Raw genomic sequence first — 16,719 nt, forward strand, 5'->3', positions numbered from 1 at the left:
TGGGCGATAAGAAGAACGTGGGATCCAAACCACATGCCCACACACATGCCACATCTTCGTATCTGCAAAGCTACGTGATTATTATCATCATCTCTTCCCTTCTCTACTCCCCTTTTTAATCAGCACATCTCGCCATGTCGCCCCCCCTTTTTTCCTTACCCTTTTCTTTCTAATGCTTCTCGGATCAAGGAAACTGGTTGACGTAACTTTGAACGAATTCCAGGTGGTTGCCACGCAATCAAGAGGTCAAAATTATCAGCAGGAAATATCTTCCGGCGATTCTCAATGGGTTTCTCTAAACATCGCAACTTGATTAGGTGTGTTTACTTTGTCGTATCCTTGTATGTCCGGCTCAGGGGTATCATCTAATATGTTCTCGTCATGTGCCATTTTTGCAATTCCAAAAAGGCGAATCCTGCTTTCAAAAATGAGTGAATGCACCATCCCTCCCAGTAATGACCGTGTCCCCTTTCCCGCCCCTTAATGGTCCCGTATTGTTGTCCTTTTCAAACCCGTCCTGTTGAACTCCTGGTGTGTGTGCGAGGCACAATGCCACAGATCCGAAAAATGTCAAAAATGAATGGATGGAGTGTCGAGCATTCCCTCAGCCTCTTCCAGCTCCCAGGTTCTTATTAGCTCCCGCTTGCATCTTGCGCATCGCTTCACGGTGCAGCTCTTGCATATCCGGTCGTCGCATGACTTGGTCCATCGCCAGCTGTTTCCTTTGCTGCATACCTCGTTGGTATTCTTCCATTAATTTCTGGTTTTCCCTGTCCGCCTTCATTTGAGCGTGTCCGGCTTCCGCCATTACTCCATTGATGCCCTTGCTAGCAGCCCGGTGTTGCTGTGACAGTCGCCATTCGGCAAGCAGAGACTCTCGCTTCTGCACGTCACTCCTGTGGTCTCGCTGATTCGGCTGATGCGAGTTGTATGACTCAAGTCGAGTCCCGATCGATCCCCCTGCCTGGCTGCCGTTTTGACTCAAAGGCAGCGCCGTTTGAGCCAGGTCGTTCATGCTAACGGAACGCGGCGTGGGCGTCACATAGGCTGTTTGCGGTCGCAGCCCACTGTTGCTTCGCGGCGGCATCTGGTACGGGGATGACATGCGTCGACTTACCCTTTTAGGGCTGGTAAATTCCATTGGAGCATCTTCATCGATCGGCGTCGAGAACAGTGACGTCTGCATTGCGGGATTGAGAGAATTCCGACCTCCCCGGCTGGCCGAGTGTCTCAAGGATTGTGCTGACATTGATCGCGGTAGTTTGCCCGTGCTGCGACGACGCTCCTGATCCGCGACCGACCGCTGGCTCGAGGGTGGCTTGGAAACGATCCCCACGCCAGTCCCGCCTGCTTTCACTGTGGGCGGCAACGTGGCCGCAGGCGGCACTTCTACAGGAGGCACCACAGGAACCTGTTCGGGTTGCTCTGTGGCTGTCGCCAATTGGGTTGGCAGTTCATCGTCAATGCCACCAATTGCCTCCGGCTCGTCATAGATCGGTTCATCGGCCATGGCAATATGCTTTGCCCATTCGTTTGTGCGATAAGACAACACCACACTCGACAGCTGGCTGGGAACTTGGGCGAGAGCATTCTTGGTCAGAGAATCTGCGCTGGAGTCGGTGGCATCAGATGTCTGAGAGTGGGACTTGGGTACCTCCCCTGTCTCCGTCTTTGCTTCGCTCCCCTCGGGCTTCAGACCTCCGTCCGACTTGGAAGTTTCTTCAGGAGAGTGTCCATCGCGTTCAACGATTTGTTCGGGTTCCGGGCTCTTACCGACAGTTGATCGTGGGGGGGTTTCTATATCACTGTGGACATTCTCTTTGGGCTCCGACGTCATCAGAGCCGTGTTTGATGAGTTGGTAATGGAGGACACAACGATTTCTGGCGGCAACGACAACGACGGTTGTGGATCGAGGTCGAGGTCCAATGCCTTCACATCCAACTCTTCGTTTTCCACGTCCATAGTCGCAGCAGCTGAGGAAGCCCTGCTCTGGGGTCTTTCACCGTCGATCAAGTGTTCTTGTGATTCGGAGCCGCCGCCACTATAGTTCGCGCTCAAATGTTTCGAACGGCGAGAAAGAGAGGCCTGAGACCCTCTTTTAAGCTTGGGAGAGCCGCCGAGCTGGCGTGGTGGATCGTTGTAAACATCTTCGTCTGTACTCACATTATTCGACGTGCTGGAAGTACTGTGAGTTGCAGAAGAGCCACCACTGTCTTTCCGTTCTGTCCTACGGCGAGTCTGTGAACTCTCAAGAGCTTGAAGGGCTTTCTTACGCTCCTTGTCGGCGATGGCGTCCGTATCCTCTTCCACCTCTTCAATGACGTCGACCGTCATCGTGCTCTGCCGCTTCTTCTTCGACCCGTAGGTTGATGAGGCTCTCTTGGGGCCAAAAGCATTCAGTTCCACGCTTTCAGAAGAACTCGAATCGTGCGCCTGATCGAGGGCCGCGACTGACACAGTCGAATGTCTTTTTTCCGGATGAGCATCCTGCCACAGGACCGTGTTGCGCTTGCTGGCGAGTCGATCACCGTACTGCTTCTCCCACTCAGACTTGTCGCGCTCGTTCTGTCGTTGGAGATGACGGCCCAGGGCAGCCTCCATTGCTTCCATCTGTCGGAAACCCTCTTGGTCAAGTTCGCCTTGCTCCCTCTGCTTCGATCTGACCATTTTCCAGAGTTTGAGTTGCGAAAGGACTCCGATAATGGTGCAGATCACAATCACGGCGATTTCGACACGTATCCCCTTTGTAAGTGGGAAGGTGCTGGTGTTCAAAGGGAAAAGGTCATCGTTGAGATCCCAGATATAAAACCAGAATTCCTTCAAGCCGGCCCGGGTGAAGCAATCGATGCCCAAGGTGAATGCGGTTGCCCCGCTGAATGATATTGATCCAATCAGTGCGTAAGGGCGAGTGTAGCTGGTCCATGACAAGGCCCAGAAAACCACACAGAAGATTCCAATAAACGCCCCCTTGCCTCCTGAGCTGGTTATTAGCCCACCAGCTCGCAGTGTCAACAGCCACATGCTGAAACAAAACCCGCCCAGAAGACAGGCAAACCCTTCGGTTACCTCTTTAAACACCAGAGCACCAGCTCCGAAGACGGCGCCAGTCATGAAAATCGCCACGAAAAAGCCTCCTTGGACGGCATCTGTCATTGGGGGGTTCATCACATAGTCGACCAACGCCGTTGTCGCAATGCTCGCTAAGAAAGCGCATGACAAAAAGATCTGTACCCATCTAGTCTTGACCCCGATCAAAGCATAGGTCGACCCCAGGATAATGAGTATCACTCCGCCGATTCCGAACGCTGGGGTAAGTCGAGGATGGATCGGTAGCGCATCCGACTCTTTCTCGGTGGGGGAGACCGTGGAGTTGTTGGAAGGGGTAGCGGTGGCGGGGTGGACGGCCGAGCTTGTAGTACTGGAGAGATGCTTGGTGGTTGACAAGGACGTGGACAGAGACGAGCTGTTGACCGAAGTTGTGGATGCTGAGCCAGACTGTTGGGCACTCTGTGTCGAGGTCGGCGTAGATGTGATCGTGTCGCTTGCCGTTGAGGAAGCATCTGTTGGAGCATTTGGCGAATCGGTCGTCAGAGATGGAAAGTTTGTATCCGTGCTTTCCTGTCGCTTCTGTATATCTGATCCAGGTTGGGCGTAACCACTCGAGGGTAGGGCCGACCCTAGCACCGTCCAAACTAGGAGTTTCGAAAGACGCATCTTGTCTGCGCACTCGGTGGGAGCAATTGAGCTTCACAATGCACTCTCGCCAGACGCAGAGGATCTCAGCTTCTCAAGAACCTCTTTGGTGTTGACCACTTCCACGTCAACCGGAGCGGTTCCCGGGGTGACAATGCTGAGTTACCATTGACGTGGCCTCGGATCGGAGAATATGTGATTTCGACCAACGGGCTCGCTCAGGCAAAAACGGCAACAAAGGGGAGGAGAATGGGCAAGATACGAGGTACTGTCCACGTTGGAATACTCCCTCTCCACCAGCAACGGAAACACAGTCGTTCGAATGAAAGAGAAACGAAGAGCTTTAGAGGCGGGACCAGAAAAGGCCTGAAGCTGGGGATGAGCCGGGCTAAGAGCGAAATTGATGGTGATCCAGCAAGCCACATGCTCGCATGAGCACACCTTTTGGGATGTGAGGGGCTCTAGATTGTCCAAATCGTCATCAAAGAAGCAAGCCAGAACAAGCAGAATGGAAACGTGCCAGCTAGCTCGCGTGGAGTGTAGCCGCTAAGGGGGACATTGTCGCCTGGGTTGAGCGGCAACATGGATTTGAAGACCGGGAAATTATGCATTAGAATCAGGACTGGAGCACTCAACCAAGATCGGAGGGTTTGACACCCATTGCGGACTGCTTGTCCAGAGCCATGTTACGTGTTCTCCGGAAACATGATCCTATCTCAAGCACGGCAGTGACTCGTCGACGACTTCTTTGTCCCAAAAGGAATGAGGTCGACCTGCATGGTAGCTGGACAATCCTGCGGTGAGGTTCCAGGCATGTCTGGGATGCACGACGGACGAAGTGACGCTTTGGAGCTTGGGAAGCCAATCCGGCAAGCTGGATCGACGAAACAAGAAACTGGTTGCAGGGATGTAGCTTGGCTCCACGCCGGCTGGACTGGGGTCGACCAGGCCGAGATTGGGTGGAAAATGGTGTTACGGGTCGGGCAAAGGGGCCCCATCCAGTCTATTGGTAGACGATTTTCCGGGGAGAAAGCTCTTTTAAATTGACGGCCCCTTGTTCTGTCTTGATTCCCAGCTGGTTTTTTTGAGCTGCAAGCCACGTCAAGCAGAAAAATGCGCCCTCGCTTTCTCCGTCCATCCAACAGGGCTCATCAGGGAGTCGATTGGGTTTTGTCCAGGGGTCCGGCTCAGAGATTCCGGGGCGGACTTGACTAAAGGCTCTTGATGCATATTAGCCATGTCTCAGTTTGACTTTGCATAGGGACGGAGTAATGGTCCAGCCTCTTGACCTCTCTGCTTGCGGACTTTGTTTCTTTCTCGAAGCGAACCCACGTCTGCCATCGTGGCTATTTTATAGGTATCTCGCTTCCTGCTACGCTATGTGTCCTTTGGTATCGGGCTATCGATAGAAGGAACCGCGAGATTGAGCGGCGACGTGATTTCGCGAGTCGCGGGGAGAGGAGGCGAAAGATTTTTAAGGCTGGGATGGCGCTTTGGGCTCCCAGCCCGCGGAAAGTATATACGGAGTTTGCAAAACGTCAAAACGGCCCCCAACCACGCCATGAAGTCGCCAAAGTCGGACAATTTGACGCCTCGGCCCCGGCTTGGCAAGCCATCCGTGCACGTGATTACCCGACGTCGCCATGGTCACCCAAGTCGCTCCACCTTGTTACACGTGCCCATCTTAACCTCCTAAATGACCATCCACGAGGCTGGGAGAGAGCGAGAGATGCACAGATTGCGAGTACTCAAAGAGACACAAGCGAGAAAGGTCCGAAACTGGCAATACGTTACACAGTCGCAGAAAGTGAACGCCTCCTCCTCAGCCCCATCCTCCTTGTGATGGGAAGCCGTGCATACTCGTCTAGTCGTACATTGTCCTGCGTCAAACTGAGCGGGTCGACACCATGACGAACACCTCATGTCTTGCTTTACGACGCCCGCATGCTCGTACTCCACCTGAGACTCGTCTTCTTATCAGCTATTATCTCAGCATACGAGTACGAACAGGCACCTACTCTTCGAAGGTCTCCGTTTATGGGATCTGTGGTTGGTAGGGATTCACAAAAGTCGGAGTGGTTGGAGACCCCTGCAGAGTGGAGGACGGCGAATGAGCACGGCCCTTTTCCATATTGGCATCACGCTTGTGCGAATTTTGGCGCTGCTGCTCATCGTCCGTCCACCAATGTAACAACGACAGCCACGGCAGCCAGGTGACTAGGTATCGCAGCCGTACGGGTTCGTCCTGCACAAGTTGATCTATGTCCGAGTCCTCGGGAGGTATATCTTCAGGCACTTGAAGGCGGCCGCTGTTAAAGTTTGTCGGTGGCGCAAAGACCTTAAATAACCTCTTCGGCCCCGGGAAGTCCTGTTGTGTGGTGGCTGATCGAGGCTCTGTGGGAAGCGACGGCTCGTCGTCCGGGTCTCGCCATCTTTCCAGCACCCGGTACCCCAGCCTCACAAAACTGAAGCAGCCGATGATCATCGGAATGAGCTGAGAAGGGAAGAAGATCCGGTTGCCGGGGCCCAGCACTTCCTTGACATGGTTAAAGTTGAGCGTGCATTCGACGAGGATCATTGACCACAGAATGAAGAGGAAGTTGCCGATTCGGAGAAAGTAAAAGATTCGGCGGAGTCTGGAGATCAAAGAGTCAGCAAGATCGTCCCGTGCTCCCAAGACTGCTTTTGGATGGATTTACTCTTTTTGGTAGAGGCCCGTGGCATAGTGCAATCGGGTGCTTGTTCGCCATTTGCCTCTCTTGGCCAGATCGACTGCCTTTGCGAGCCTGGCATGGAGAGAAAGGGTGGATGCGAGCAGCATGACGCCGAAGTAAATGACACAGCAGATGCAGACGATGATGTAGAAGATTCTCACGCCGCCGTCAGCACGGACTTTGGCAAACATGAAAGTATAGACGGTCCTGCACGGGCCAGTGTCCACATTCACGTCGGCAGTGTCTGGCAGGATCCCGAACAGCCAGAACCACAGGCCATACACGGCGACAGCCATCGACAGCAGGAGCCTGAGGTGCGTGCCAAAGCCGCCGAAGTGTCGGATACCCTTTGGACCCTCCTGCATATAATGACATGTGCGGTATCCCCAAAGGCTGAGCACCGAAAAGACGGTCCCGCCTGACAGATGCATCAGGACCACACAGTCTAGCTGTGTCAGCACCTTTGTGACGGTACATCGCACCATGGCCACAAGGTTTGCAAAGAGGAAGATCGCATTTGTATCCAAGGCTCCACCAATATCGCTGGGCACAAATGAGTTTGCCTAGACAAGAGAGAGAGAGCGAGACAGTTGGCACAAGGCGAGACCATGGAAGAGTAGCCAAGGACTTACGACCCAGCCAGTGAACCACGAAAAGTAAATTCCCTTCAACAGAATGTTAGACTTGAGGAGGCTCAGGCGGCTCAGGGGATAGTGGCGGGTGGTGGAGACCCCCCAGCATATGATTGTGAGAACATACCAGGCGGACACCAATTCCATAGTAATCAGGGGCCCGAGCACTCTCGCACCGGTAGTCGCCAGGGTTCGGCCCGGTGATATTCGTTCGAGGTATCAGCCATCTCGGACTGCCGGTCGTTTCTGTAGCTGTGGCAGGGCTCGAGCAGACGATCGACAACAACAGCAGCAGCATCAGCAACACGCAGGGGAACCTGCTGTTTCTCCCAGCCATGTTGGATATCAAGATAAATAAATGCAGAAACTTTCCGAACACATGCCTGGCAATGGAGCGAGGTTGAACCCTTTTATCAGCATGGCGGTGGCATCTGGACATGCATCAGCACCAACATATTCCATGTCTCAACGAGGCGCACCAGACCCAGGCAGCTGAGGGCACCCGCAAAGACTTGTGCTAGTAAACGATGTGTAGCACGACCAGCCACTCTTCTTGGTTTTGCTCAAAGTCAAATTGACAAAGAGTAACAGTGCAGCCCTAGGACGACCGGGGAGAAGGGCATGTGTTGATTTGTTCTGGCCTACCGTGCCTACCAGGTCATCGACAAAACCATCTTGATCTCGGTCCATAACCTCAACCTATGACGGAATGAGGGTAGCACAAGAGACGTCATGGGCTTCAGCAGTTACAACGAGGCTGATGATCTGCATCAAGGCTGGCCTGGCTGGTTGGTGGCTGGCTGTTTTTTCGTTGGAAGGCAAAGCAGCCTGACGGCTGGTAACACATGTTCAGTCATTGGATTGCCGGATGTTGATCGTCCCATACTCTTAACAAGACCATCGGATATCCGTATACTGATATCAGACACGGGGCATTCCAGCAGTGACCCCTTGCTGCCTCCGCAGAACTCGTCCTTCTGGGGTGGAAACGGGCCTGCGGTCTCGATCTATTGCTCCCGTCGTTGCAGTGGCCCTCAAACTCTCATGCTCCCTGGGACCTCCTCCTAGGCACCTTACAGAAGGTTCATGTCCCGAAACCATCAACCTGATCAGCGTCCAGCAGATGCTAGGGTGGGCTTTCGTGCCAAGGGTCAAGCGTGGCTGCGAGTATGACCCTGGACTGCGGAGCCATGTCAAGCGCACGGGAGGCCTGATGTTGGGATCTCGATTGGAGGAGGAGGAGGCAAGGTAGTATTTCGATCCAGCATCAACGAAAGGGCCCAGCTGTCGAGGGCTGGAGTCAGTGCCAATTGTTGTCCGCTGATTTGACCTTGTAACTTGATGAAGGGGAGCAGAGACCAGGAGAGATGAAATGCCCCCCGACTCGCGATAGAGAATCCCTATGTCTGGCAGAATATCAAAGTAGCCATAATACCGAGTACAGTAGTTGAGTGAGGGAAGCCCTAGTATAGCGCTCACTATGGGTGACTACCAACTCTATGAAGGCCGGTGATATGGTGGGCAAGATACAATACTTCAACCACTTCTGCCATTTCTTACTACACATTCAAAGCCCTGTTGATACCTGGATACCGCCAACATAGGCACATTGTAAAACTGTGCCCAAAACAATAAAAGATACACGTCCTTGTAGATCATATCGGGCATTATACTATCAAAAAGTGACATTCACCTGTCAGCAGGATCAACATCCCCTTGATGTCGGCCTTTGCTTGAGCCTCAGCCAGTTGATATTGATCGACAAGTCCACCCTTGATTCTCCCCCCGTTGTTACTCATGAGTATTCATCCGTCACCACCGGACCTCCTTTCCCACGTCTCGATATGGATTCAGGCACCTTTCAACGTTCAGCCTTAGGGTTTGGCAACGGAGGCAGTGTGCCATCGTAGTGGACTTTGAGTGTGCATGGGAACACAAAGTATGAGCCATGGTCTTCGCGCATGTAGACATAGAATCCTCCCTCGCGTGGAACCTATGAGAACAGTCAGTACCTTTCCAGTCGCGACATCCATGCCAACTGTCAAACTCACCTTCTTCAGCTGTCCTTGTGGTCCGGGAGCCCGTCGCAGATTCTCTAGTTTGCCCACCGTCCTTAACATGGCAGTCAATGCCACCATACTGGCGTCCTTGCCGAGACAAGCATGCTCGCCGATGCCGTAGTGGATATATGACTCCAGCGGTCTATCAAGACGGACCTCGTCCGGGTTCGGGAAGATCTTTGGATCTCTCGCAGCCTTCACAAAGCCACAAAAGACCTTATCGCCAGGCTTCACGGTGACTTGTCTTCCATCGTCGTGGAAAGTATGGTTGACTTGGCTGCGTCGGTAGCTACCAAAGGTGCCGTTCAACCGAATCCCTTCGTTGACGTAATGGAGTAGTTGGTTGTCGGATTCCTTGTTGTCAATTTTTGCGAGACGTTGAATGTCTGGAAGATGCTTGAGACCCTCTTCGCTCAGATAGTAGTCTATGATCTGCGTGAAGACCTGAGATTGGTTCGGCACCTGTGCACAGGCTGTCGGCAAGATCTGGCTGAAGGCCATATCATAAGTGCTCATTCCGGTCTCGCTCAGTCGACGAATCATGTGGATACCGTAGTCTGCGAGAGTATTCTCATTCTCTCTCCAACCGTCGAAGAACTTTGCAGCGAAGGAAGTCGCTGTCACAGATTTGATGTTGGCTTCAATCAGCTTCCCGAGTAAGTTTGACAACTTCCTTCCCACCATCCGGAGCGGAAAGGATTTTGTAGGTTCAAAGTCGAAGAAGATGGCAGTGAATATCACGCTCATGGCCATCCACAACTCCTGCTCCGAGAAAATGCCCCGGGGGTTCTCCGCAGTCTTGAGAGGCAGATCGAACATGTTGGCGGCAAAGTGGACGTGTGCAAGGTTGCCGACGTCTCGCGTAATGTCAACCTGATTGATGCCGGCAATCTTGCAGGTTTTCTCGTGAAGAAGCCGGAGTGTGATGTACTCGTAGAAGCGCTTGATATGCTCGTGCCATTTGTCTCGATAGATGAGTTGTTCCATTGTCTGGCGCTGCTTCCGGTGGAAAATCGTGTCCCCTCCGAGACAGAACCTCTCACCTCCCTTACCCATACAGAATCCCAAGCCATCGTTCCACATGACCTTGTAGTCTTGAGGGCGCTCTAGGAGATATTTGGCACTCTCGTAAGAAGTCAAGGTCACGCGAGGAGGAATAAATTCGGGAGTGCTCCAGTCGTAGTCCTCAAAACGACCGAGATTCTTCATGATTTTGGCATTTTCGCTTGGAATTGTCATGGGATCTAGTTGATGTTAGCGCTGTTACTCGGTTACTCCAGAGACATTGCCCGTCTCCTACTCACAGTGAGCATAAATGCTGTTTGGCTTGAAATGATTCGGCAGTGCTCTCAAGATAAGCTTGTAAAATACGCAACCCTGATTGACACTGGTATCAGAGGCAGCCTCGTTGAATCCCCAGTTGGTGAGGTTCTTCGGAGTGTAGTCAATGGTGTAGAATCTGTCGCCACGGACCAAGGAAACAGCGTCGGAGAGCACTACACGTGAGATGGTATGTGTAGGGCAAATCCCTACCCCTGGCACCATCGGCTTCTTGTACTCTTCGACAGCAAGGCCAGGGTAAAGCTCGATAAAATCAGGATGCTCATATAGGTGTTTCAGCTGTTCGGCCACATAAGGGTCTGGATTAACTTCCTCAAATGTGTCGTATGTCTTTAGACCAAAGAATTTTCTGTACTCATTGAGGGTACACAGATTCCAGGCTCGGGACTGCCGAATACCAAGGATGGTGATGGCTCGAAGGGATTTGGGAATGTTTCGGGCACCAAATGCACCGGCGACCTCTTCAACGCCGGCTTGCATGATTTTGGCAAGTTCCCCATCGTCAAACTTACCGTGTGCGTCCCTTTTGAGATGGGCGAAGGGACGCTGAAGTGGATCCTTTGGTAGATCATGGTCGTATTTCGCCAATCCGATCATCAGTTCTTGGAGCGAAACGTCGTCTGGCTTCTTCCCAAAGAGCTCATAGTAGACTTTCTCCGTCCAGGCTTCATCCATCTGACCGATGCAAGAATGCCAACGGTAAGAGAGACTGAACTCGGCGCTCACTTGGTTGCCAACTCCTCGAGGGGTGCCATCGTCTCCGAAGGTCTTCGGTTTGTGCAACCGCGGGTCCAAGGTCCAAGTGCTGTTTGTTCTGTTCAAGTTGACAATAGTGCGAAGGTAATCATTGAGTGTGACCGAGATATAGAGTCCACAAGTAACGAGACGGCCCGTCTGGAAGAGATCGTTGTCGTACTTCTTCCAAGCTGCCTTTGCCGCGTCTCCGGATAGCTTAGCAGAGGGCTGTGTGAAGCGACCATTCTCGTTGATCAAAGCCAACTGTTCGACGACATAATTGTGGAAACGGTTCAGCATGATGAGCATCACACCACAAGATGGTGGGAATGCCAGTAGTCTTTCCTCCGCGAAGCAGTCTGGCTTGATCCTGCCGTTCTCGAACGTCCGCATCATATCCTGATCTTCTTGGGTATCGCCATACAAGATCGACAGGTCTAGATAGCTGGAAGTTTTGCTGTTGCTGTAATCATGGTGATCGGTTTGGAAAAGATCTAGGACAAGTCAGAGCGCTCGGGATTCAAACAGTCTGAGAAAGCAGCATACCATGAATGATCAGCGAAGCCCAATTGAAGAATATGCTTGAAACGTTGTTAGGATGAGGCTTAAATTCTTCTCTCGCCAAAATCGAATCAAACAAGAGACCCGGATCAGGCAATGCGCCTGGTTGGGCAATCTTGGGCTGCACCGAACGTGCATAGGGAGTATTCGCTGCACCCAGTTTTGGAAAGATATACGAGTTGTTTGATCCATCTGCTGAACGGTATTGGTAGCCGTCCCCCAGGTAAGATAGAGGCGGGTGTTGCAGGGAATTCCAAAGCAGGTCCACAAGTGAACTTGTCAGTTTGACTCGATTGGCGGAGCTATCAGGAAGGGCGGCGACCAGCTGCATAACCTCTTCCATGTGCATTTTTCGGTCGTCCACTGGACCTCCACTGAGTTTGTCCTGGACCAGGTGCAAGGCTGTCTCTGCGTCTTTGAATCCCAAGTGTTTCAGATCATTCCAGAACCCTGTCGGCTCCTCTTTCTCCAGGTATTGGCCGTCGCCTGACTGGGTGGGAAGAGGACGCTGCGACGCGTGGATGAGTGCTGCAAATTGGGTAAAGACATTGTCGACATCCTTTCGAGTTGCTACGGTATTGTCGTCATCTCTCACTGGCGGCTCTGGGGGATTAGAGGTGGTTGCCAATGTGGGTGCCGAGGGCCGTCGAACGTCCTTCGTCTTCTCAAGGCTTTGGCCGATCGAGGCACCATGTGAACTTGTGCCATTCACTTGGTCACCATTCACAAAAGGAGCCGGAGCCTTAGCCTCGTCGACAGGAGCAAGAGTACCGTTGACGCCATTGGCCTTTGCACTCTTGTTCTTTTTGAAGCTGGAAGAAAGCCTTCTTAATAGTGGCATTGCTTGAGTCCGTTGTTTTCGAAGGGCTGTATTCAGTTGTGAAGAGAAATAGACCTGACGGAGCAGAGGCAGAGAGCAGGAAGAAGAAGTATCCTGAGAAAGATCTCAAGAAGCTCCAAGATTCGAGCTCGCGGACCAAGAGGACTCGACCTCCATGTCCACGGCGAATCGGCGACAAACATGTTAGTTCGAGTAAGTTCAGGTGCGATCTGCGCCCAGCGGTGTTTGAGAGCAAAGAAATTACATGCCTTGTCTTCGGAATGGTGGAGAAGAGCTCGGATGAGATGGTGATGCTGCATGTGCCACTTCCATCTGCAGTTGCTTTTCATGCATCTTCACGCCCAATGCGGGGCAAGCTGTCAAGAGTCACCGGTGACCCTGCCAGTTTCAGTCCGTGATACAGTGTTGATCGATCCACCCAGCCTGAGCTCAAATGACAGCCGTCTCGAAGGACCATCTTCCTATGAGCTCAGCCAGAGTCAGGTTGGCGCAGTCTGCCAAGGTAATTGTTCATCAACTCCAAGGCTGTTGTCATTTGGTATTCAAGAGGACCCTTTCCCTTGTGGAGTAGTGCCTCACTGTCGCTGAGCTGTCAAGTGGATAGCTCTGTCGACATCGCGGCGCCCTCAGTCGATCAGGACCTCGGTGTCGGGGCTCAACTCAACGTCCCCCCAGCGGTCAGGGTGGCCCTTCTTTTCGACCTCACTGTCAAGCTCGGAGACTTGATAGTCGGTGTGCCTCTCATTGAGTTATCCGGAGCCACTGAGGCAGATCTTTCGGGGCCTTTCTGGAGCTCGGGCGGGGAAAGCTTTCAAAGATGTTGGCACTGGTGGGATAGGGGGCTTTCTGTTTTACGTCAAATGCCACTGGTGGCGTACAATTCCTGTGTTGTCTGTGCCTTGTGGATCAATCAACGCACGAAGAACCAAGGTATGTGGTAGTACAGAGGATGGCCAAGGGCGGGCTGATAGCGGTCACAAAGTCCTGTACGTGGTGTACTCGTACCTTTTACCCGGACATGCGCACACAGTACGAGTAGTAGTTGTAGCAGTGGGAAACGAGGAAAGGAGGGGGAAACAAAGAGTGAGTGGAGTTTGGTAGAGTTTGCTTGAGGCTCCGGTCGAATTAGATCGGACCGGACCGGGGCTTGGAGGATCCGCTCCCCTTAAGGCCAACCAAGTTGCTAAGGCCAACCTCCCCCCGGTTCCCCTTCGCCTTGACCATCAAGCGACGATGATGGAGAACCACTTCGACTATCTTTTCGCCTGTTATTTGAACGCCGATCGCAGGTCTGGACTACCAATCTATGGAGCGACATGAACCTCGTAAGGCAAAGATGGTCGGTCACCTGTCTGGTTCTGTACAAAGTCCCCCTCCGCATGCAGTTTAGTCTGCTGTGTCTGCCTCACCAAGACAGCAGTGTCATCCATGTTGACACCTGTTTAGGATGTGCCGAATACCTATCGAGCGACGATCCATTGATCCCTCCATCAGAGAGAAATAGTCACACGGTCCCACCCACTACGCAAGCGAATGATCGTCCTCGGAGACGCCTCCGTCACAGCAAGGGATACCTGCATGTTTGAAAAAGTTGTGTTACCTCCCCTCTTTCATCCACCAAACATTCAGAGGATGGAGCCCAGGAGTCTTGCAGGTCATTCGAGTCCTCAACCATTTTGCACATCTTCATGAGATTTCCATGTGTCCGTGCACCCTGTCACCTTGCTGTTACGGAAGTTACCCGGCAGAAATAACGGAGGTGTCGACCATCATTACCAAATTCTGCATGGATACTTGGCGGTGAGACGCAAACTCCTCGCTGTAGGTGAAGATGCTGTGCCGGATCAACGTGCATGACAGCCACTGCCGTGAAGGAAAAGAACCCTGCCTCTTTTGTGCTCGGAAAGGGCCACACGGTTAAACAAGGCGCACATGCTCAGGGTGCGGGATGTGGCTGCTTCTCTTCATAAACTTGGTCTGCAGCGACTTCACTCTTGTGTGCTCGACGTGTTGACGATTCGCATTCTTGTCGCTGCGGTCTTCGTGGCACCGGATATCTTTAGTCATTCTTATCTTCGCATGCTCTGAGTTGTCGCTCTCGATGGCCGTCCCAGAACCAAGCCAAACACGACAGAAGAATGTTTTTGTCCTGTGTTTCGATGTCTGTCCACCAAGTTTCCACCTTTGATGGCGTCCACTGACAACTTCTCAAGGGCACGGGCAACAAGTTCAGTGGGAAGGACACAGACAGCAACATCCTAAAACTCTACAGGATGCTTGACCGTACCGATGTGAACATGTATACCTTCTACCAGCCAGGCATTGGGACATATGTCAGTTCTCATTCAGTGAGTGGCAGTAGATTCCCCATTGGAATGAATGAAATGCTCACCAGGTAGATTCAAACTACCTCGACATTGGGCCGTATCCGATCATGGTACTTGAAAACCAAAGATGAGGCTGTCGGCACATCATTTGCAGACCATGTAATGGGCGGCTACAAGTTCCTCATGCGCTACTACAGCTGCGAAGATGACTTGTACTTCTTCGGGTTCAGCCGTGGAGCCTACACAGCTCGTTTCCTTGCCGAGATGTTAGATCACATCGGTTTGCTAGCCGCTGGCAATGAAGAGCTCATCAGGTTTGCTTGGAAGACTTACGCCAAATGGGCTGCCAGAAAGAATGATGGCAGCGACCAGGCCAAAAAAGATGAGGAGGAGCAGTATGAATTTATGCGGGGATTCAGGGAAACATTGTAAGCCTTATCCAGCACCATCGGAACCTCAGCCCGCACCTTCTGACACCCTCGACAGCAGCAGGCCAGTTCGGCGAATTCGGTTTCTTGGTTTGTTCGACACAGTCAACTCGGTGCCAAGATTCGAATCGGCCTGGATGCAACGAAGCAAGTTTCCTTACACTGCTCGTTCGTCGGCAAAGGTGATAAGGCACGCCGTGTCGATCGACGAAAGGCGGGCAAAGTTCCGTCAAGACCTGGTCAGTGGAGTACAGAATCAAACCGAGGACCACGGACGCCATCACATACGTCGCTATGAGTCCGACCTTTTGCAAATGAACGAGAAGGCGCTAGCGGAGGAAAACCACGCGGAGCATGCGGCACAGGGAGGTCCGAAGATTACATTGACCACCTCATCAGGCGGCCAACTTGCAGTCCCAGGAGCCGAGCTTGCCTCACAGAGCTCCTCCGAAAGTCTCGCTGCTCCAATGCATTCTCCTTCTACTGAACATCTCCGGGAAAGAGCAAAATCACCTCGAAAGCACGCTAGACGTCGATGGTCACAACCCAATCGACCTCAAGATGTGCAAGAAGTCTGGTTTGCGGGTGGCCATGGAGATATTGGCGGAGGATGGGAAAAGGGAGATAAAGAACACTGGATGCTCAGCCATACGCCGTTGGTGTGGATGGTCCATGAAGCTGAGAGCGCGGGGCTGAAATTTGACCCTGGGTATTGCTTTGATGGTTCTAACGCCTGTATTGATCCGACTCAGAAGCTGACTTGTCACAGCAAGATGGCTCGTTTAGGCTGTTCGCCCCATGCAGTGGACGAATTCGGCGAGAAAATTGAGGACACCACTACGCGCAATTCCTTCCACCAAACCTTGGAAAGTTGCTACACGGATGCCACAATCCACGATTGTCTGAAGTATAATGGGGGGCTGCCTCATGGGACTGTGTCTTTTTGGAAAATGATGGAATATCTTCCGTTTCGAAGAATGGACTTGCAAGATGGTAAATGGAAAGCTATTCGCTGGTATGTTGTGAAGCCTGCAAAGCTTTCGAACGAATCGCTAATCATGGACCAAGGCCACTTCCCATGGGAGAGACTCGGGATATACCAGATGATGCCCAAATCCATATCTCAGTGATCCGGCGCATGCAGGCCGATCCGACATACCGTCCAGGCAACCTGATCATCGGTGGAGGTGGCCGAGGAGTTCGGAGAGCTCCTGAAAAGTATGGCATTGGGGAATGGATGTCGCACATGTGGGAAGGTGATATTATCAAGCATACCTTTGTGCGGAAGCAACCGTCTTCGGCTGACTGAGCTCTCGAGGAGGCTGGCAGAGTGGAATGGGGCCTATGAGGTGTTGCGATGGGTGTTTGAGTTGGTGATGAGAAAGA

At 52.4% G+C, this 16,719-nt stretch overlaps 4 protein-coding genes across 4 annotated transcripts; 1 reads left to right on the forward strand and 3 right to left on the reverse strand.

Annotated features, from left to right (window-relative positions):
• Positions 1–604: 604 nt before the first annotated feature.
• AYO20_08961 (hypothetical protein) lies at positions 605–3,715 on the reverse strand (the record flags this gene model as incomplete). Its single annotated transcript, XM_022647234.1, has 1 exon — positions 605–3,715. One exon carries the CDS (start codon positions 3,713–3,715, stop codon positions 605–607), a length of 3,111 nt encoding a protein of 1,036 aa, XP_022496791.1.
• Positions 3,716–5,729: 2,014 nt separating this feature from the next.
• Positions 5,730–7,377, reverse strand: AYO20_08962 (hypothetical protein; the record flags this gene model as incomplete). Its single annotated transcript, XM_022647235.1, has 4 exons — positions 5,730–6,330; positions 6,394–6,971; positions 7,041–7,091; positions 7,168–7,377. The coding sequence occupies 4 exons, from the start codon at positions 7,375–7,377 to the stop codon at positions 5,730–5,732; spliced, it is 1,440 nt and encodes a 479-aa protein (XP_022496792.1).
• A 1,524-nt stretch (positions 7,378–8,901) lies between these two features.
• On the reverse strand, positions 8,902–12,578 carry AYO20_08963 (hypothetical protein; the record flags this gene model as incomplete). The annotated part of the gene is made up of 4 exons (XM_022647236.1): positions 8,902–9,033; positions 9,092–10,344; positions 10,405–11,670; positions 11,723–12,578. 4 exons carry the CDS (start codon positions 12,576–12,578, stop codon positions 8,902–8,904), a joined length of 3,507 nt encoding a protein of 1,168 aa, XP_022496793.1.
• A 2,101-nt stretch (positions 12,579–14,679) lies between these two features.
• AYO20_08964 (hypothetical protein) lies at positions 14,680–16,642 on the forward strand (the record flags this gene model as incomplete). Its single annotated transcript, XM_022647237.1, has 5 exons — positions 14,680–14,739; positions 14,792–14,926; positions 14,978–15,333; positions 15,392–16,348; positions 16,402–16,642. The coding sequence occupies 5 exons, from the start codon at positions 14,680–14,682 to the stop codon at positions 16,640–16,642; spliced, it is 1,749 nt and encodes a 582-aa protein (XP_022496794.1).
• Positions 16,643–16,719: the final 77 nt, after the last annotated feature.

This window comes from Fonsecaea nubica, assembly GCF_001646965.1.
Source record: "Fonsecaea nubica strain CBS 269.64 chromosome Unknown Scaff77, whole genome shotgun sequence".
NCBI lineage: Eukaryota > Fungi > Ascomycota > Eurotiomycetes > Chaetothyriales > Herpotrichiellaceae > Fonsecaea > Fonsecaea nubica.